We start from the raw sequence: 22,548 nt of genomic DNA, 5'->3' as shown, positions 1-22,548 counted from the left end.
GCTAAGGGGCTCATAATTAAAAAAAAAAAGTCTAAAAAGTGGCCTAAATGGGTACTTGGACGATCAAAAAGCCTGATTGTCCAAGTACCCATAATCAAAGCTGGTTTTAGAAGTATCTAAAACCAGCTTAGGCCTTTCCCCTGCCTCTAAACGCATAGAGCGAAAAGAGGCATTTTTAGAGGAGGGAAAAGGGCGGGAGGTGGGCCGACCTACACCTAGGCATATAGCAGGTATAACCAAAACATTTGACAGGTTGCCTAGTCGGCACTTATACGTTTTGACTTAGACCACCCCCATCGCAACCATCACGGCAGGAGAGATGGCTCATCTCCCCTGCTGCGATGCGATCACCCCTCTACCCGAACTGCTGCGACCCGCAGCAGGAGAGATGCCCAATTGAATTGGGCCCATGTGCCTAAGGCCCTGCCCACAGGAGGAGCCTAAGGCTACTGGGCCTATTATGGTTGGCCCAGGCGCCTCAGGCCCTACCTGTGGGCGGGGTTTGAGCCGCCTGGGCCAATCAGGCCTTAAGGCCAGACATTCCGGGGATGGCTGGCCTTTCGGATGGGAGGGTTCAGGGGACAGTTGTGGGGGGTTGCGTTGAGAGCAGGAGGGCCTGAGATCCCTCCTGCCCGTATTTTAGTGGGGGGTGGGGGGTAGGGGTTTTTGGCAGGGCAGGAAGGCTTGGGCTCCCTCCTGCCCCGATAGTGTCGGAGGGGTTCGGGGGTGTGGCGGGTCAGGAGGGCTTGGGCTCCCTCCTGCCCTGATAGTGTCGGGGGATTCGGGGGTGCCACGGGGCAGGAGGGCTTGGGCTCCTTCTTGCCCCGATGTCAGCGGGGGGGGGGGGTCGCGGCTCGCCAGGGCAGGAGGGCTTGGGCTCCCTCCTGCCCCAATAGTGTCGGGGTGTTCGGGGGTGCCGCAGGGCAGGAGGGCTTGGCTCCCTCCTGCCTTGATCGTTGTGGGGGGGATTCTGTAGCCGGTGTTGTTTTTGACAGACACCGGTTACAGGATCCAGCTTTTAGGTGAAGGACCGGCTCCTCCTTCGCCTAAAAGCTCTTGTTTTGGGCGTTTGGGAGTTAGGCTTTTTTTAGGTTGATTATATGGTGTTAGTGCAGACGTAGTGGTGGTCTGGGCATTTAAACAGCTGAACGTAGAGGCAGGCAATTATCAAAAAAACCCTCCTTTTGGATGTTTTTTTTTGATAATGGACATTTTCCCTGCTTCTATTTTCAACGTTTAAGGCCTTAGGCCGAAAGGGGATTTAGACGTTTTTTTTATTATGCCCCTCCACGAATGTAACAATGTGCAGTGTACAGTGACTTAGGAAATATCAGTGAGGGTTGGCCCTGTAGCACAGTGGCTACCTTGTATACCTTGCATCCCAGATCAAACCCTTTATGTTGACCTATGCTGGGTGGAAGTGGGGTAAGAAGATTGGGGTGATGTAGTTATATAGTGGCAACACCTTGTAGCAGAGTCAGAGCCCAGGAATATAGGGTTTTCAGATTTTACTCTTGTAAAATCTGGACCCATAACCCTCTCCCAGCCCTGCCCCATTATGCCCAAGCCATGCCCTGTTCTGCCCCACCCCACCCCCTCAACCTGTTCTCGTCCTTGGGACCATGTCGGGAGGGCATCTGCGCTTGCGTGGATGCAATGCGATGATGTCATACACATGCACGCATGCGCAGATGCCCTCCTGTTGCAGTCCCGAGGTGGAAGCTTTTCAAAACCCAGAAAAAAGTGCCTGGTTTTGAAAGGCCGTCCGGATGCCTGGACATTTCTTCTAAAAAGAGAACATGTCTGTGTAAATCCGGAAGTCTGGTAACCCTAGGCCTAGTGCTTGGGATGAAATTTTTAAAAATAGGCAGAGAAAAAAATAAATGGAACTGCTTTCATTGCTATCTGAAATCTTAAGAACTGCCAAAGAATGTGACAGTATTGATGTCATAATCTTATTGGCGTATTATTACTGGGGGGGTGGGCTGCTCAGTGCTATTAAGCTCTAAGACTTTCTAGCTGGTCTTATTAAACAATGTTACTAATTAGAAAAATGTAAATCTGACATTGCTCTGGAAAGATGAATGGCAGAAGACTAAGAGAGCATGTGATGGCGGAAGAGGTCCTTATTTTCTTACACAGTGCCTTAGATCCCTTTTCTCAACCAATGATGTTTTTGATTATTCCTCTTCTGAGATACCTTGCCATACATCCACCTCTTTCTCTGTAAAGTGTCTTTTTCTGTTAAACCTGAGCCCTCCCTTACTGTTGACTCTTGTTCTAAAACTTTATAATTCATTTTATTTGTATACTATAAGCTTTTAAATTTCATTCAGGATCAGCCCAAGGGTATTTGACACCATAGGAGAATCTTTAGACATGTGGTGCCCCTTCCCCACCCCCATCAAGGGATGACTCTAAGTCTTCTTCTCCTCTTTCCTTCCCTACCATTCTGTAGTCCTGTATCACCCCTCTATGGTGGCCAGTATCTGTCCTTCTTTACTTTCATGTGGTCTCCAGCATCTCTCGTTTCCCTCCCCCCCTTCTATGGTGTTTATCTCATTCCTTCTTTCCCTACCTTCACCTCCCTGCTCCTCCATGAAGTGTTTAGTGGCTTACCTTCCTTCCTTTGGGGTGGCAACATGGCAGTCAGCATCCGTAGAAACTTTGTTGTAGCTGGTGCAAATGCTGAAGGCCCTGCACCGGTCACAATCCATATTCTGTAAGATGCTGACTACCATATTGCATCCCTGGCAGAATCCAAGTAAGTCACTGAACACCTTTGAATTGAGGGAAGGAAAGAAGGATGGGAGGAGAAAGATGCTGGAGACCAAATGCCAGTGCCATCCCTTAAACTGTACCTCTCTAGACAGTCTCCTTACTCTGCCTAGTGGACAGGCTAGCCTTGAGTGCAGTGGTAGTCCACTGATAGTCCTGAGGACCTTAAACAAGTCAGGTTTTCAGGATACCACTAATTAAAAAAGCATGAGAGGGATTTGCATGCGTGTTTCTCTTTTGCATTCGTCACATGCATATTCATAAGGATATCCTGAAGACCAGACTTATTTGGGCAGGAAGTGAGTACCAGTGTTTTAGAGCATATATCAATACTGTCAAATAATCATTAACATAAGCAAATAAGCTTAGAGCAAAAAGGGGCAGTACAGTGTCGCATCTCTGTGTGGCCACACGGCCTCCTAGCTAGAGAAGGATTTCTGCTTTGGGTTACATTCTTTCTTCACTGTGCTAAATGAGTAGTGTGATTTGTGGTACCTCTTTCCCATTGAGGCTAAAGTAATCCAAACATTTCAATTATGTATCAGTCTATTCTGATTATATTTTTGTAATCGTTTATTTAGAGAATACACTGCGATTTTTGGAAGTCCAGCAAAAGCAGGAAGTTGCAGAAAAAGCCCAGTATCTTCTCAAGGTAACACCAAAAATATGAGCTATGTAATATCTCCGCCTTAGTCTTGATACACTTCATCAAAACTTGCCCAAGACTGGGTAATGACTTCTGGGGTGGTGCTGTTAAAGATACTCAGACTGAGGCAACTTGGTTGTCCCCAAGGTCTACCAGCACAGCTGGAGTTTATTTTCAGTTGGCAGTTAGGACTGATGTGTCTGGTACTCAAAAGTATGAGTGATACCTTTAGTACATATTTATTTATATATCAAAGATTCTGTCATTACCCTTAAAAGCATTCATGATTATCTCACTGCCTTAACTATTCCAAATATTCTGGTACACTATCTACAATCCCTTAATGACAATAGGCCAGTTTTCCGAGTTCATCTAAAACTTATTGGGAGTCTACGTGCAAAAGTGTTTTTTATTTTACTGCACTGTTCCTGTGGAACAAATACCCATTCATCTTCAATCTGTAATCTCTTTTGTCAAGTTAAAGCTAGTTTAAAATCACCCTTTAGAGGCTTAATAATTATTAACCCTTAGGAGGTACTTAAACTCTACTTCTTTGAGGTTCTCTGTTTTTGGGTCATGCTTGCATTCAAGCTGTTATGAATATGTGTTTATTTGGTGTGAGAGTTCTGTGCGTTTGTTCTCTCTCCTGTGCTTTTATGGCGTTTCTTTCTGAAATGATCATTTTTTGTTATCTGGTTTGGTTTGGTTTGCTTTTGTGAAAAAAATGAGCTTACAAATTAAATAAATGATTAACAATAAGCACATAGACATTAGTGTAATAGGACAGGCCAAATATCCATCAAGCCCAGTATCCTGTTTCCAACAATGGTCAATCCAGGTCACAAGAACCTAACAAGATCCCAAAAGAGTAAAACAGATTTTATACTGCTTATCCTAGAAATAAGCAGTTGATTTTTCCAAGGCCATCTTAATAACGACTTATGGACTTTAATTTTAAGAAATTATCCAAACTTTTATTAAACCCTGCTAAGCTAACTGCTTTTACCCTACTCTCTGGCAATATATTTGAGTTTATTTACACATTGAGGGCCTGACTCTATATACAGTGCCCAAAAAATTGGTGCTGACTAGGATGGCACTTAGCACAATTCTACAACATGCACATACCTTTTATAGAATCACACTTAGCGCCTGTGTGCATTGCATAACATAGGTGCACCCATTTAGTCCAGCTAAAACCAAGCCTAAGTGCCTTTGCCTAAGTTATGCATGCATATTCTTGGGCATATTCTATAACAATGCATATAATTTTTAAGAATGCCATGATTCACCCCTGGCCATGCCCCTTTTCAAATTCACAGACTGTACCTGGCACGTATTTTTTTTATAGAATCTTGCTTTCTGAGCTGTGCACATAGCTTTTAATTAGTGCCAATTAGAATCAATTATGAGGAAAGACCCCCTGCCTCCCCTCCCCTCTCACAAATATCCCCTCCACTATGGAAAAAACTGAACAAATGAAATAAGCACAGAATGCTACTTAGAAAAATCATGGTGACAGAATACCGCAGACACACATCACAAATACACATTTACAGTTAATTAAACCAAAATCCCAAGAAGCCACACCTTGCATATAGTAAACGCCAAAGAAATAGAAAGATCAATTTCCTCCTATATTGTGCAAAACAAAGATCATACATGGCAAGCATAGTGTTAGGGGAGTACAACTAGGTCAACTGCCCCCTGGCCAGAGAGAGACCTAAGCCTGCTAGAAGCTGATGAAGACACAGCCTGGTAGTGGGCTTTGTGGTCCCAAGTTTCATCTAATACCAGCTCTGGCAGGATACATATTTCAAATCTGATATATTCTAATCACAAAATAGAAAATAAAATTATTTTTTCTACCTTTTGTTGTCTCGTTATTTTATTCTTCAAATCAAGTTGGTCTCAGGCTCTGGTTTCTGTTTTCTTCTGTCTTCTCTTAATTCACTCATCAGGGTCTCCTGACCATTTCATATTTCTTCTTTCTCCATGATCACCATTCATCTTCCATCTCTGTGTATTTTTCTCCATGTTCGGCATCTCGTTTCTCTGTGTCTCCTATACTTCCCTTTTTAGTATGTCCCCTGTGCCCATCTCCCTGCTTTCATCATCATCACCATTCTGTGTCTCTATCCCCAACCACCATCTGTATCCTATGCCCCCCTTAGTCCTGTATCTTCCTTCTGTGTTCGTATTCTCCCTCATGTCTAACTACGTTTCCTCTGTGTTGATACACCCTTCCATGTCTGCCATTGATCCTCTGTGTTCATATACCACCCCCATGCAGCATTCCCCTTTGTGTCCCTGTTCCTATGCTCCCATCCATGCCCACCACCTCCTCTCTTTTCATATATATCTCCCTGTGTCCAGCTTCTTCCCTCTCTTGCTCCTTTATACAAATGTGTCTCTCCACTATGTTCAATATTTCACTCCCTCTTCCTTGATCCCCTTGGTTCAGCATCTCTCTTTTCCTTCCCTTCTCTTTCCTCCTCCCTGCAGGTCCAGCTTCTTTCTTCCTTCCCTCCAGCTTCCAGGTGCAGGTCTGGTATCTCTCCCTTCCCTCCAGCTTCAGTCCCCCACCACCACATGGATCCAGTATCTCTTTCTTCCCTCTAGCAACAGCCCCCACCAAATGGGTCCAGCACCTCTCTTCCCTCCCCCCCCACACACACATGGGTCCAGAACTTCTCTCCCTTCCCCCCAATTCCCAGACCACATGCAGCACCTCTCTCTCTCCCTTCCCTTCAGCTCCAGCTCTGGAGCCAGCCAGCTAGCCAGTCAGATCCCCCCATGTGTTCAGCAGCCCATTCAAACCCTGTCCCTCTTTACAGGTCTAGCAGCCCCAGCAAACCTTCCCCCTGTGGATAAAAAAAGCAATAAAAAAATAACCATGTGACTCCCATACCTGCAGGTCAGCCCGGCCTCTGTATGCTTTCCTCTCCACCTCCCCTCCCGCCCTATGCAAGGGAGGTGGGGAGGAAGGCATAGAGGGGTCGAGTCAACTCTCGGAAATTACATTTTTTTTACTGCAAGAGCAAGGCTTTTTACCACTCCCATGGGGCAGTGAAAAGCCTTGCTCCCTTACCTGCGATAAATGGACCATATTTTTCCCGTCCCTATGGTTTTACCGTGTGAATGGGTATCCTTGTCATTCTCTAAGTCCAGCTTCTCCAGCAATATAATCCAAATCATAGTTACCCGTATTTTTCGGTCCATAAGACGCACTTTTTCCACCTCCAAAAAGGGGGTGGAAAAGTGGGTGCATCTTATGGAACGAAGATGACCCCCCTCCCGGTACTCGCTGGCCCTTCCTTTAAAACACCTGCCCGCCCTTCCTTTTAAGATGGACCCTATCATCAGGTACTGTATTTTTCGCTTAATAAGACGCACCGAACCATAAGATGCACCCCCCTGCATGCCCGCCCTTCCTTTACAAGAACCTCTACCCCGCAGTAGCTTTTTAAACACCCCCGAAGCCTGGTGGTCCAGTGGTGTATGGGCTGGCAGGCGCTGCTACCCGGGCCCACCCCACTCTCTGAATGGCTACGTCAGTTCTCGTGCAGCCATTCAGAAAATACCTTTGCCTAGTATGGAATATGTAATCACAAACTAACCCCTCCCTCTTTTACAAAACTGTAGAGTGGATTTTAGCCACAGTGATAACAGCTCTGACGCTCATAGAATTCTGAGCATCAGAGCTGCTACCACCACGGCTGGTGCTAAAAAACGCTTCACAGTTTTGTAAAAGGGGGGATAAAATAGAAATACATAGACAAAGGTTAAATTGAACCAGCAAGAAGCTGGACTCTGCATACAATGCAACACCACAGAAACAGTGACACATGTCTCCTAAAGCAATAAATAAATAAATAGAAAATTTTTTTCTACCTTTGTCTTCTGTGGTTTCTGCTTTCCTCATCTTTTTGTAACTCTCTTCCTTCCATCCACTGTCTGCCGTCTCTCTTCCCCTATATAGCATCTTCTCTCCTTCTATGCCCCTTCCAGAAACTGTATGCCTCCCCCTTCCATCTCTCCTTTCACCCCCATTGGTCTGGCATCTCTCTCCTCTCCTTCCCTCTCCCTTTCCCTTTTTTCCCTCATTTTCCTTTTCATTTTATTTTCTGCTTCTCTCTAGATTACGTTCTTACTACCCTCTCATCAATGTCCTTTTTTACTGTCTACCTAAAGCTTGCCACCTCTTTCCCTCACCCTTTCCAGTATCTAAATCTATCCTCGTCCCTCAATCCAGCATGTGCCCTTTTTTCTTTCTCCTCCCCACTTCCTTCCAGCGTCTGCTCCCCTCTCCCTCACACTTCCATTCAGTGGCTGTCCCTCCTCTCCCCAACACTTCCATTCAGTGTCTGTCCCTCTCTCTACCCCTTCCATATATTGTTCACCTTCTGTCTCGCCCCTTCGTCACTGCCCTCTCTGCCCTTTCCATCCAATGTCTGCCTTCTCTCTCTTCCATACAACATCTTCCTTCTTTCTATGCTCCTTTCATAACTATCTATCCTGTGCCCCTTCTCTCCTTTGTACATGATTGATTTCAGCTCTGCCACCTCTCCATTTTTTTCTCTCTGTCACCAACCCATCCCCTATGCTCTGGCATCTCTCTCTTCTCCTTTCTTTCCTTCACACCCCACAGTCTGGTATCTGCCCTTCCCTGATTCTCTGGCATTTCTCTCCTTTCCTTCCATCTTTCCCTCCACCTCCATGCTCTGAGATCTCCCCCTTCCTTTTCCCTTAGTCTGGCATACCTTCCTCCTTCCCTCCAAGCCCTGGCATCTCTTTTCATTCCCTCCCTCATCTTCCTTCTCCCTCCAGCTGGGTACAGCAACACTCTCCCCTGCAGCTCTGGACTTCCCCACACCTGCTCCCCCCAAATTGCCAACGCTTCGGTTACTCTTCTTTCTTTCTCCCTCCCCCCAACGCAGGACCTTGTGGCACCATCAGCTCTTAGTCCCTCTAACGCCGGCCCTGCAGCTCCGGACTACCCCACACCTGCTCCCCCCCCTCGATCGCTATTATTTTAAACGTTATGGCAGCCAGGGTGCTGTATCCATCGAAGGAGACTTCTAACCTTGGCCTGCCCCGGAACTCTTCCTGCAGCCACCGCCCGCCTAGGCGGGAACAGGAAGTTGCTGTTGCAGGAAGAATTCTGGGGCAGGCCGAGGTTAGAAGTCTCCTTCAATGGATATAGCGCTGCGGCTGCCATAACGTTTAAAATAATAGCGATCGGGGGGGAGTAGGTGTGGGGAAGTTCAGAGCTGCAGGGCCGGCGTTAGAGGCAGTGAGAACAGCCGGCTGTGCACCCCCCAAGGCGTGCACCCAGGGCAGACCTCCCCCCCTTGGTACGCCACTGCCTGAGTGATATAATATGTAAAAGTGAATTGATTTTTATTCTTTCAAAAAGTACAAAGACTAGGGGGACACTTAATGAACTTACATGGAAATACTTTTAAAACAAATAAAAATAATAATAACAGTTTATATACCGCAGGGCTGTGAAGTTCTATGTGGTTTACAGTGATTAGAAAGATGCTACAAATTGAGTAGAACATACATAGTTAGAGATTGGTGGCTAATAGTTTAAGGGGTCAGTTTTTATGGGAGAGATTGTACAGATTCGTTACCTAGGTACTTCAAGGAGAGGTATGTTTTTAGGTGTTTCCTGAATTCACCATAGGAGGAAATATTTTTTCCCTCAAAGAATAGTTAAGCTCAGGAACTCATTGCTGGAGGAAAAGTTCATAGTCTGTTATTTATGGGGGGAAGCCACTACTTGCCCTGGAAGGCTAGTATGGAATGTTGCTACTATTTGGGTTTCTGCCAGGCACTTGTGTCCTAGATTGGCCACTATTAAAAACAGGATACTGGGCTAGATGGACCATTGGTCTGATCCAGTATGGCTATTCATGTGTTCACTTGGTCTTGTGACTGTGGAGTATCTCAAACCAATGAAAACCAGCTCTCTCAATTCTCCAACAAATAGTCATTTTCTGAGTGACCAGCACACAAATGCTAACTGATTATACTGTATAAGTAGAAACATAGAAACATAGAAAAATGACGGCAGAAAAGGGCCAAAGCCCATCAAGTCTGCCCACTCTAGTGACCCTTCGCCTTGAATTTGTTCACCACCCCCTGCCTTTACATCATTAGAGATCCCACGTGAATATCCCATTTATTTTTAAAATCTGCCACGCTGTTGGCCTCAATCACCTGCAGTGGGAGTTCGTTCCAATGATCGACCACCCTCTCGGTGAAGAAATACTTTCTGAAGTCACCATGAAATCTTCCTCCCCTAATTTTCAGCGGATGCCCTCTGGTGGACGAAGGTCCTATAAGACGGAAGATATTCTCTTCCACCTCGATACGGCCCGTGATATATTTAAATGTCTCAATCATGTTCCCTCTCTCTCTTCGTTCCTCAAGTGAGTACAGCTGCAATTTATTCAGTCTTACTTCATATGGGAGATCCTTGAGCCCCGAGATCATCCTGGTGGCCATCCGCTGAACTGACTCTATTCTCAGCACATCTTTCCGGTAATGTGGTCTCCAGAATTGAACACAATATTCCAAATGAGGTCTCACCATGGATCTGTATAGTGGCATTATGACTTCTGGCATCCTGCTGATAAAACCTCTACGGATACTTTTATTTCTTGCTTTCTTCATAAAACCTTGGCCACAGTTAATGCTTTGATTAATAGATCCAATTTGTTTAGCTAATGGGCAGCAGCATTCCTGTAACAGATACCATGGGAGAAAGATGAAGAGTGCTGTCTCCCTTCTCTCTTTAATCATTTTTCTTATTGGCAAACTCTGAAAGGTTTGTCAGGAATTTTCTATAAATTATGGGCCAGAAGATTGGAGCTAGCTGACCATATCATTCCTGCTGTGCTCAGCCTTTCAAGAGTGAAGCTTCCTTTCCGTCTTCTTCAGAATATAATTTCTAGAACTGTGGCATTTTGTTTGTGTTTTCCTCCTCTTCCTTTATATTTCCAGTTCTGTCCCAATCAGAGTTGGGATCTGGTATCATAAGCTTTCATTCACAGTTTTTACTTAAGCTGGTATAGTAAATACCAAATAAACCATAATTACCTAGGTATTTTTCCTCTGTTTGATATCTCATCACATATTAATTTAGTCCAGTTATTGCAGTGATGCCTCTCAGCCAGGGCCTGTGCACCATTTGGAATTCTGCGATCATTTGTCCAAATCCAGCCACTAGATGCCACCCATTCTTTACCGTCCCCATTTTTGCTAAGGAATGTGTGGAGATGAGCGAAGATTGCTGTTACCCAGAAGAAGCCACTAGGACACCAGGCTTTTTAAATGTAGGCAAGGGGAGGGCTTTTGGGTGTTGGGAGGGCATAGGAAATTGAGTCAGATGGCTGACTAGTCCTGGAGGACCTACCAGCTCTCTTCCAGAGGGGGTGATGAGGGAGCATGGAGAGTTTCAGTTTTAGCCAAATATGCTTGAGCATTTTCAGCTGAAACCCAAATCCAGATTTCAGGTTGGTTATGGTGCCGAATCTAAAGCCAAAATTCAGTCAGAGTTTAGTAGGGTAAAACCAAGGTAATGGTAAGAACTGATTAGCGCATTAGCGCTATGTAATCAAGTAGTATGTTTGTAGGCTATTTTTATTGAAGCCCAACAGCTGGATTTCAGAACAAAAACAGCAAGTAAGTGTAGGAATATTTCAATTTCCTCATAGGTTCAGAAAAATATGTATAGTAATGACCTATAGTAGAACAGTTTTCAAAATCTTCAATGACATCACAATGTGCGATGATCTCCCTGAGATTTCAGCTGAATTGAACTAGTTCATATCCTTACTACTGTTTAAGCCCGTTACATTAACGGATGCTAGAATAGATATGTAAACTTTTAGCACAATGGGGCACTGAAGCCTTTCTTTCTCTTTCTTTCTTTGCTTCCTGCTTCCCCTGTCCAGGAGCACCCCATTCCCTGTTCCCCCTGTCCAGCATTAGCCCTTCACCCTTCCTTTTACCTCCCCCCTGTCCAGCAGCACCCCTTCCCTGCTTCCCCTGTCCATCAGTAGCCCTTCTCCTTACTTTTACCTACCCCCTGTCCAGCATCACCCCTTCCCTGCTCCCCCATCCATTAGTAGCCCTTCTCCCTTCTTTTTACCTCCCTCCTGTCCAGCAGCACCCCTTCCCTGCTCCCCCTGTCCAGCAGTAGCCCTTCTCCTTACTTTTACCCCCCTGTCAAGAAGCACCCTTCCCTGCTCCCATTGTCCAGCAGTAGCCCTTCTCCCTTATTTTTACCTCCCCCCTGTCCAGCAGCACCCCTTCCCTGCTCCCCCTGTCCAGCAGTAGCCCTTCTCCATTCCTTTTACCTCCCCTCTGTCCAGCAGCACCCCTTCCCTGCTCTTATCTGATATATCTCCTGTGTTTTCTGAAGCAGCTCTGCCAGGACCTGCCACAGGCTCCATATTCAGCAGGCTCCTTTTTCAGCTGGGGAAACTGTTGCACACATCACAAACTACCACTGCCGCTGGGGAATGCATTGCAAATCGCCATAGACTCTTTCTACTGTGCATGTGGTGGCACAGCACCATGGATCACGGAGGCACAGAGGGTTTTATTATAGCGGATAAGGAGAATAATTTCTAATGGGTCATTTTACTAAGCTGTAGTAAAAAAAAGTGGCCTTAGCACTCCCTTATGCAGATTTTTCCCATGCGCTAAGGTCATCTAAACTGCAATCAGAAAATGACTAATTTGCCAAATTAAACATCATGAGCTGTTGCCACAGATGTCTAAGATCTGAGGCAGCTGTGCTTCTATTGGTGAATTCTGCCCATTATGTGTCTACAAGTGCAGCTGCATTTTCATAGGCAGGTCCAAGATTATGGAACATGTTACTGTGACCTAGATGCACTAGAGATCCCCAACCCAATCCCCCTCCCTATTCCCCCTGTACATTTTCAGAGAAGTTGGAGCAGGAGGGACCTCTGGTGGCAGGAGAGAGTGGGCACCCTCCTGCCTTTTTTTCAGAGGTGGGGAAGGGGAGGTGGGGGGATGTTTTGGGGGGCGCCTGGCACGGGGGTGGGCCTTTGGTGGCAGGAGGGAGTGGGCATCCCTTCTGCCATTTCCTCACACGGGGGAGGTGGGGTTGGCATAGCAGGAGGAAGTGGGCATTTATCCTGCCATTTTCGCTGGCACGGGGGGGATGGTTCCCGGTGCCAGTTTGTCATGGAGGGTTGCTTTTTTTCCAATGGGGTAGATATTGTGCATGTGGAACATGCACAGCATCTGTGCCCATTATATATAAAAAAGTTTAGACAGGTAAGCGACTGGTCTTGACCAGTCACTTTTTTTGATCACTAAAAGTGATCACTTTTTTAGTGCATTGGGAAGCCATTTTACAGCATCACTCGCTCTATTAGTTTACATGTCATTTTAATATTAATCAGCTTATTTTTATGATCGGATTGGGGAATGAGTGAACGTGCAGAAAACCAGGCGGTGGGTCTGTAAATGCAATCATCACTAAAGCTGTTAAAACAGGTTTAGTGACATTCGCTGGCTTTAAGTGCCTCTGGGTCTGGGTGTTCTGCATTTGTGTAAGACTAGGATAAATTTCCTTCACTTGCTGAAAACACATTTGTTTGCACTGGTATTTTTCTGTTGAATATGTGATATGTAATGTTTGTGATGAGCAATCTTGATGATTTTTTATTTTGTAACCTGCCTAGGCTTTAGGCATGAAAGAAGTTTTAAAATAAATAAATAACCAAAAATTAGCCCTTGGGCCCTTATCACCACCTATTTTGTACTAATCCCCTCAATTTGTGAAGAATGAAAAGTTTCTTCATAAACATCAATTTGGATTTCGAACTGGACACTGTTGAGTCTTTGCTTGTAACTACTGTGGATGAAATAAGAAAAGGGTTAGATAAGGGTAAAACATTCTGTATGGTGTCTGTAGACATTTCATTTGCCTTTGATACAGTAGACACTGGTATTTTGTTAGGTAAACTGAGGGCAATGGGTATAGGTGGCACTGTATTTAAATGGTGTATATCTTATTTTCAAGAGTGCACAATTTGCTTACAGAGTAATGGTCAATTCTCTGAAGCTGTGAATATCCACAAAGAGGTACCCACAGGGTTCTGCACAATCAGCATTGATGTTTAACCTCTATCTAGTTTCACTAGGAAATGTATTTCAAGATCTGAATGTGAGCTACTGCTTTTATGCAGATGATATTCAGTTTTTCTTTCCTATGGTTGATTGGGAAACTAAATTACAAGGGAAGTTAAAAACATGACTACAAGCTGTTGAAACTTAGATAACGAGCCATAAATTGGTGTTAAATCTTACTAAGACTGATGTGATGTTGATTTGGAAAGATGACGATCCTACGTAAATGGCCTCGGTATATTGAAATTAATAATATACAGATATCATACATAAACGATTTAAAATTTGGGGGGTTGAGGAGTAGTGGCTCGTGGCCAGTAGGGGGTGATGTTTATGGGACGGTAATGGAATGGATATGATAGTGCAGTATTTTTGTGGAATTTTTCTACAAAAGTGCCTGTTTTTCGTATGATTCTGGGTAATTCTAGTTAGATACAAGCATATATGTTAGTTAAGGCCACGCCCAATAGAAGCGTACGAAAGACGGGTGAATAAAAAATCTGAATATAAATGAAGCTAAAGCCAGAAAAACACACTATAGATTAATACAAGGGAAAGCATAATAATATCTGTTTATGTACTTTGCTATTAGGCTAGATCATGGAGGAAATCATAAAGGAAACCAGAGGAATCCATTTTGGTTCTCTGTCTTTTCTATATCTGCTCTGTTTTTGGACACCATTTTGTGCCAGTGACTAGTTTCTGTCTTCTTTGTCCTCTCTGTTTTTCTTTGTTTAGTTTTCCCGCTCCCAGCAGCGTGGTGTTAATTAATACCACATGTGCTTTAGACTAGTTAGGAAGATAGCGTGTCCCAAACTAAGATATAACAGGAATTAAATATAGTTATGAATGAAATTATGAATGAAGGCTTGGCCAAGCAAGTATGAATCAAGCAAATATGACTGGAGTGAATTGTATGACTGTGTATTGAACAAAAGAATGGGTTTTGAAAAACATATTATATATCTTTGCAACCTAAAAAAATCCTAAAGCAACATCTGGAAGTAATTAAGTCAGAGACTCCTGCTCTAACATAGGAGGGCTTCTGTGTGAAGCTGTCAGCTCAGTCCTTCAGGCTGACAACTTTTCAGCACTGTGTGTGGATGAAACTTAGCTGACAAGCAAGCTGACCAATTTTCAGCACCCTGTTAATAATTGTAGATTCTCTTAAATATGTTATAACATGTTATGAATATAAGAAATCAAAAGTAATTTTCTGAAACATTGTCAAACTTTTAAACGTAGAGGAATTTTCTTTGTCTAACTTTTAAGACCACCCATGTAAATTGTTATTGGTTGAGAAACCTGATAATGTCATTGAGCCAAAAGTATATAATAGAAGGTCATGAGATCCTGAGGTGAGCACGTTATCAGAAGGCCAGCATTTGGTAACTATAATGATCTCCCATTAGCGCAACTGTTAATGCAAGCAATTATGCTTTATTCTTTTGATCTCATAATGGAAAAATAGAAACAATAATTCAATAAATCTTAATTATAATTTTTAAAACCTTGCGCTGGTGTCATTTTGCATGTTTTATTATTTTTCAAACCTTGAGCTTTCAAGAGGCATCGATGTCCCTTGCTCAGGGTTTGGTTCAATTCCATGTTGAGTATGAAAGAACAAGTTCTAGCGGTGATTAAATCTGATTTTTTCCAGATGCAAATGCTTAGTAGACTAAAACCAATGTTGATACAATTATGATTTTCAAATAGTGGTTCAAACAGTTATTATACAGAGATTAGATTACTGTAATGCGTTATATTTAGGGACAGCAGCATGGTTAATTTGTGAAGGAAGCAGATTTGACTATGCTACCCCATTGCTGAGACAGCTTCACTGGTTACCAGTAAAATATTGTACTGTTTATAAAGTTCTTTTGCTGATCTTCAAAGTGATTCACCATGAGATCCTCTGGTATTGAAAGTATATCAGCCGTCTAGATCTCTGAGGTCAGAGGGGATATCATGGTTAATCAGTGTAGAGCAGTGGTCTCAAACTCGAACCCTTAGTGGGGCCACATTTTGGATTTGTAGTACTTGGAGGGCCGCAGAAAAAAATAGTTAATGTCTTATTAAAGAAATGACAACTTTGCATGAGGTAAAACTCTTTATAGTTTATAAATCTTTCCTTTAACAGTTAAAGGAAAGATTTATAAACTATAAAGAGTTTTACTTTATGCAAAATTGTCATTAACTATTTTTTTCTGCGGCCCTCCAAGTACCTTATTTTTTCTGCAGCCCTCACATTTAAAGTTTAATATCTTTCCTTTCTCAAAACTGACACATTTCAATCACTATATTGAAAATAAAATCATTTTCCCTACCTTTGTTGTCTGGTGGCTTTATTTTTCTGTGCTTTTAACTATGTTTCCAGGGTCTTCCTGTCCTTTGACTGGTTTTTTCTCCATCTTCACTTTCTGCCTTGCATCCATCTTTTACACTAACTGCTTTCTTTTCAAAATCTACGTTTCCATCTCTTACCTTCCCTTCTGTCTCTCTCTTCTTTTGTCCCTATTTCCATGGTCTGACATCTCTTTCTTTCCTTTCTCTCCCCTCCTTCCTTCCTTCCTTCCTTTCCCCTGGTCTGGCATCTGTCTCCTTCCCTCCCCCAACTTTTTATTTCTTTCACCCTGCCCCCTTCTTTCTTTCTCTCTCTCTCTCCGTGCCCCCCTTTCTTTCTGTCTTTCTCTCTCCATGCTCCTTTCTGTCTGTGTCCCGTCTCCCTTCTTTCTTTCTGTCTCCCTGTCCCCCCTTTCTTTCTTTACTTCACCCTGCCCTCCCCCAAGCCACTACCATCGGGGAACAGGCCAGCGCCCGAGGTGTTACTTCTCCCTGCCCTCCCCCAAGCCACTACCATCGGGGAACAGGCCGTGCCGAGGTCTTAACTCTCCCTGTTTATCTTCCCCAGCGCAGGGCCGACCAATTCTCGCCACCCGACATCAATTCTAATGTCGGGGAGGGACTTCCGGGCCAGCCAGGTAGTGATTGGCTGTCCCGGAACTTCCTCCCGGACGTTAGAATTGACGTCGAGTGGCGAGAATTGGTCGGCTCCGAGCTGGGGAAGATAAACAGGGAGAGTTAAGACCTCGGCGCGGCCTGTTCCCCGATTGCGGCGGTGGCAGCCTGTTCCTCGATGGTAGTGGCTTGGGGGAGGGCAGGGAGAAGTAAGACCTCGGGCGCTGGCCTGTTCCCCGATTGCGGTGGCTTGAGGGAGGGCAGTTGGAAGGGAAGTAGATTGGAGACCCCTGCTTTAGTCGAAGACAGATTGCGGGCCGCAAAATAGTTCCTGGGGAGCCGCATGTGGCCCACGGACCGCGTGTTTGAGACCGCTGGTGTAGAACTAGTAAGCGTGCATTACACGAAAATAAAAACTTAAATAATCTCAATGGTGGGAGTGCTTTTTTGGAACAACCTGACGAAACCACATAGGTTACTTTCTGATATTCTGAAATTTAAGAAGGTGTTGAAGACAATTTTATTTGTATAGGTTTAAATTTTTAAATGTTTATGGAAGATTTGAAAAGAGTCTAGTTCTCTCAGCCACAAAAGGATATTATTCCATAGTTCGGTGAGTTTGAAGAAGAGAGACTTCCCCAGTTTGTTAGAAGAAGCTAGGCTTGTATTGTCTTTTGAAGATTGTGACGTTTATGTAAACTGCTTGGGCTTAAGTTCCTGGAGGAAAAGTCCATAGTCTGTTATTGAGAAAGACATGGGGGAAGCCACTGCTTGAAATATTGCATGAAATATTGCTACTCTTTGGGTTTGGCCAGGTAACATAGTAACATAGTAGATGACAGCAGATAAAGACCCGAATGGTCCATCCAGTCTGCCCAACCTGATTCAAGTTAAATTTTTTTTTTTTTTTTTTTTCTTCTTAGCTATTTCTGGGCAAGAATCCAAAGCTTTACCCGGTACTATGCTTGGGTTCCAACTGCCGAAATCTCTGCTCATCTACACCCTCCATCCATTGAAGCCCTCCCCAGCCATTGAAGCCCTCCCCTGCCCATCCTCCACCAAACGGCCATACACAGACACAGACCGTGCAAGTCTGCCCAGTAACTGGCCTTAGTTCAATATTTAATATTATTTTCTGATTCTAAATCTTCTGTGTTCATCCCACGCTTCTTTGAACTCAGTCACAGTTTTACTCTCCACCACCTCTCTCGGGAGTACTAGTGACTTGGATTGGCTACCATGAGAATGGGCTACTGGGCTTGATGGACCATTAGTCTGACCCAGTAAGGCTATTCTTATGTTCTTATGTAATTCCTTGCTAACCAGTTAGCACACAGTAATGTCACTGTGCTGATTCACTCTGTCACGCCCCCTCAGAAAACAATAAAAAAGAATATTTTAGCATGTGGCTCAACATGTCCCACTGTAAGCCCTATTAAGGTGCGGTAAGCACATGCTAGCACTTACTGCAGCTTAATAAAACAGGCCAAAGTGTTGGGGCACCATAGGTATATGAAAAGTGTGAACAGGGGTTTACAGATGCTCTACTTTCTGTGGCAGAAGGTTGAATGAAATGCTTTGAAAAGTTTGAAAGTTATTGGAGAGAAAACACTTAAGGATCCATTTGCTAACGTGCACTAAACAATTTAGCACACAACGATTAGCATGCCGTAAATGCTAAGATGCCCATTATATTCTTATAGGCATCTTAGCATTTAACACACACTAACGAGTAGTGTGTATTAAATCAGCACAGTTTAGAAATGGTCCCCATAGCACAGGACAGATATGATGATTTTATGTAGTCAGTTTCCTATAGCAGCTGAGCTAAAAAAAATATATATATATGTAGGTATCATTTAAGTAATGTTGATTAACACATGACCAGGCAAGGCAATAGCTGATGGAAGGAAACTTTGCCTGGTAGCATATTATAACTCCCTGCAGGGCAATCATTCTTGGTACTCATTGAATGGCATGATATTGCACTAATTACATTAGGATATATAGTCTGTAAGTCCATTTAGATCTGTAAAAACTATTCTGCTCTTCAGTATTGCCACTTTGGAAGGCTGTTATTGGATTGTTTGCTTTAAATGGAGGCAGAGATAATTAAATTGCTCCATAAATTTAGCAGAGGGAAGCATAAGCAGTTTATTATATGAAAAGTCTGCAGTATGGACTCCAATTCGCATGTGGAAAGCCAACTTAAAACAAGACTCTGTTTGCTGGAATTGTTTAAAAGATGTGGGAACTCTTGACCACATGCTTTTTCACTGTACGCTAGTCCGCTCCTTTTGGACTCGCATTTGGATCACCATACAATCTATTACTATGCTCGGAAGAGATCTCTATGGACATTGTAATCCTTCGCTCTCAACATCCCTGCTTTGCACAATCAAATTGTCCTCCTAAACTCATTGAGACCATGTTTGTGACTGCTTTCATGCACATTCTGAAAAATTGGAAATCATCTTCGTTATTAGACTATACTTTTTGGTGGAACTCTCTGTGTATGTATCATAGATTTGAATCCTATGCATATGAGAAAAAAAATGCATCCAGAACCCCCATGAACTTGAAGCTTAACAAATCACCTTGGTCATTCCTGGATACCTATGTACGTTCTGCTCCGTAGACACTCCTGTCTTCCTTTTCTTTCCTTTTCCTTTCTACTTTTTCTTCCTATTCCCCTTTTTTTGTTGTTGTTGTTGTTCTCCCTCACTTTTTTCTTATATATTCTTCACATGCAGTTCTAATAGTAGGAACCTTTCTTACTGTTATGTTCCTCTATAGTTGAATATAGATTTGTAGGTTCTTTATACAGAAAGCTTTATTTTGATCTTATGTATTTGAACTGCTTCCTGTATTTTCTAAAAATACTCAATAAAAAATTATTGAACTAAAAAAAAAAAAAAAGAAAAGTATTCATGTGAAATCAGCTTTCCAGGGTTCCAGAGCAGAATTTTCTGACCAAAAGCTGGACCTGCAGTCTTTGTAACATAATCTCAGTCGTATTCATGGGTTTAGTATACACCAGTAGTTTTCAAGGGACCACCTGGCCAGTCAGGTTTTTAGGATATCCACAATGAATATGTATGAGAAGAGAGTTTCATACCAAGAAGGCAGTGCATAGAAGTGTCTCTCTTGCATAATCATTGTGAATATCTTGAAAACCCAACTGGCCAGGTGGTCCCTGAGGACTGAGTTGAAAACCACTGATCTATAACATTAAAGCCCAACATCTCAGCAAGTAGAAACAATGATGTATTCTAGAATAAAATCACTATGGTTATAAGAATCACAAAAAATTGTAAGTGGTACAGACATAGAAATACCTTCAAAACATGGTACTTAAGAACATAAGAATGACAATACTGGGACAGACTGAAGGTTCATCAAGCCCAGTATCCTGTTTCTAACAGTGGCAAACCCAGTTCCCAAGTACCTAGCTTGATCCCAAGTATTAAAACAGATTTTATGCTGCTTATCCTAACATAGTAACATAGTAACATAGTAGATGACGGCAGATAAAGACCCGAATGGTCCATCCAGTCTGCCCAACCTGATTCAATTTAAAAATTTTTTTTTTTTTCTTCTTAGCTATTTCTGGGCGAGAATCCAAAGCTTTACCCGGTACTGTGCTTGGGTTCCAACTGCCGAAATCTCTGTTAAGACTTACTCCAGCCCATCTACACCCTCCCAGCCATTGAAGCCCTCCCCTGCCCATCCTCCTCCAAACGGCCATACACAGACACAGACCGTACAAGTCTGCCCAGTAACTGGCCTAGTTCAATCTTTAATATTATTTTCTGATTCTAAATCTTCTGTGTTCATCCCACGCTTCTTTGAACTCAGTCACAGTTTTACTCTCCACCACCTCTCCCGGGAGCGCATTCCAGGCATCCACCACCCTCTCCGTAAAGTAGAATTTCCTAACATTGCCCCTGAATCTACCACCCCTCAACCTCAAATTATGTCCTCTGGTTTTACCATTTTCCTTTCTCTGGAAAAGATTTTGTTCTACGTTAATACCCTTTAAGTATTTGAACGTCTGAATCATATCTCCCCTGTCTCTCCTTTCCTCTAGGGTATACATATTCAGGGCTTCCAGTCTCTCCTCATATGTCTTCTGGTGCAAGCCTCCTATCATTTTCGTTGCCCTCCTCTGGACCGCCTCAAGTCTTCTTACGTCTTTCGCCAGATACGGTCTCCAAAACTGAACACAATACTCCAAGTGGGGCCTCACCAATGACCTGTACAGGGGCATCAACACCTTCTTTCTTCTACTGACTACGCCTCTCTTTATACAGCCCAGAATCCTTCTGGCAGCAGCCACTGCCTTGTCACACTGTTTTTTCGCCTTTAGATCTTCGGACACTATCACCCCGAGGTCCCTCTCCCCGTCCGTGCATATCAGCTTCTCTCCTCCCAGCATATACGGTTCCTTCCTATTATTAATCCCCAAATGCATTACTCTGCATTTCTTTGCATTGAATTTTAGTTGCCAGGCATTAGACCATTCCTCTAACTTTTGCAGATCCTTTTTCATATTTTCCACTCCCTCTTCGGTGTCTACTCTGTTACAAATCTTGGTATCATCTGCAAAAAGGCACACTTTTCCTTCTAACCCTTCAGCAATGTCACTTACATACATATTGAACAGGATTGGCCCCAGCACCGAACCCTGAGGGACTCCACTAGTCACCTTTCCTTCCTTCGAGCGACTTCCATTAACCACCACCCTCTGGCGTCTGTCCGACAGCCAGTTTCTGACCCAGTTCACCACTTTGGGTCCTAACTTTAGCCCTTCAAGTTTGTTCAACAGCCTCCTATGAGGAACTGTATCAAAGGCTTTGCTGAAATCCAAATAAATTACATCTAGCATATGTCCTCGATCCAGCTCTCTGGTCACCCAATCAAAAAATTCAATCAGGTTCGTTTGGCACGATTTACCTTTTGTAAAGCCATGTTGCCTCGGATCCTGTAACCCATTAGATTCAAGGAAATACACTATCCTTTCTTTCAGCAACACTTCCATTATTTTTCCAACAACTGAAGTGAGGCTCACCGGCCTGTAGTTTCCTGCTTCATCCCTGTGACCACTTTTATGAATAGGGACCACATCCGCTCTCCTCCAATCCCCAGGAATCACTCCCGTCTCCAGAGATTTGTTGAACAAGTCTTTAATAGGACTCGCCAGAACCTCTCTGAGTTCCCTTAGTATCCTGGGATGGATCCCGTCTGGTCCCATCGCTTTGTCCACCTTCAGTTTTTCAAGTTGCTCATAAACACCCTCCTCCGTGAACGGCGCAGAATCTACTCCATTTTCTCGTGTAACTTTGCCGGACAATCTCGGTCCTTCTCCAGGATTTTCTTCTGTGAACACAGAACAGAAGTATTTGTTTAGCACATTTGCTTTCTCCTCATCACTCTCCACATATTTGTTCCCAGCATCTTTTAGCCTAGCAATTCCATTTTTTATCTTCCTCCTTTCACTAATATATCTGAAAAAATTTTTATCTCCCTTTTTTACATTTTTAGCCATTTGTTCTTCCGCCTGTGCCTTCGCTAAACGTATCTCTCTCTTGGCTTCTTTCAGTTTCACCCTGTAGTCCTTTCTGCTCTCCTCTTCTTGGGTTTTTTTATATTTCATGAACGCCAACTCTTTCGCCTTTATTTTCTCAGCCACTAGGAATAAGCAGTGGATTCCCCAAAGCCTTCTCAATAATGGCCTATGAACTACTTCTCTTTTAGGAAATTATCCAAACCTTTTTTAAACCCCGCTAAGCTAATTGATTTTACCACATTCTCTCGCAACGAATTCCAGAGTTTAATTACATGTTATATGAAGAAATATTGTCTCTGGTTTGTTTTAAATCTACTACTTAGTAAATTCATCACATGACTCCTAGTCCTAGTATTTTTGGAAACAGTAAACAAGTGATTCACATCTACCCTTTCAACTCCACTCAGTATTTTAT

At 43.4% G+C, this 22,548-nt stretch overlaps 1 protein-coding gene across 9 annotated transcripts in view; it reads left to right on the top strand.

Annotated features, from left to right (window-relative positions):
- C13H11orf88 (chromosome 13 C11orf88 homolog) overlaps positions 1–22,548 on the top strand; it is an 81,945-nt gene that overhangs the window by 43,073 nt on the left and 16,324 nt on the right. For all 9 annotated transcript variants that reach the window (XM_033918788.1, XM_033918786.1, XM_033918789.1 and 6 more), the window contains one exon: positions 3,360–3,430. In XM_033918788.1, coding sequence (XP_033774679.1) covers positions 3,360–3,430 — 71 coding nt within the window. The remainder of the gene's footprint in view (positions 1–3,359; positions 3,431–22,548) is intronic.

Source organism: Geotrypetes seraphini, chromosome 13 (genome assembly GCF_902459505.1).
Source record: "Geotrypetes seraphini chromosome 13, aGeoSer1.1, whole genome shotgun sequence".
In the NCBI taxonomy this organism is placed as follows: Eukaryota; Metazoa; Chordata; class Amphibia; order Gymnophiona; family Dermophiidae; genus Geotrypetes; species Geotrypetes seraphini.
Note: the sequence above shows the minus strand (reverse complement) of the source record. Positions and strands in the feature narration are given on the sequence as shown.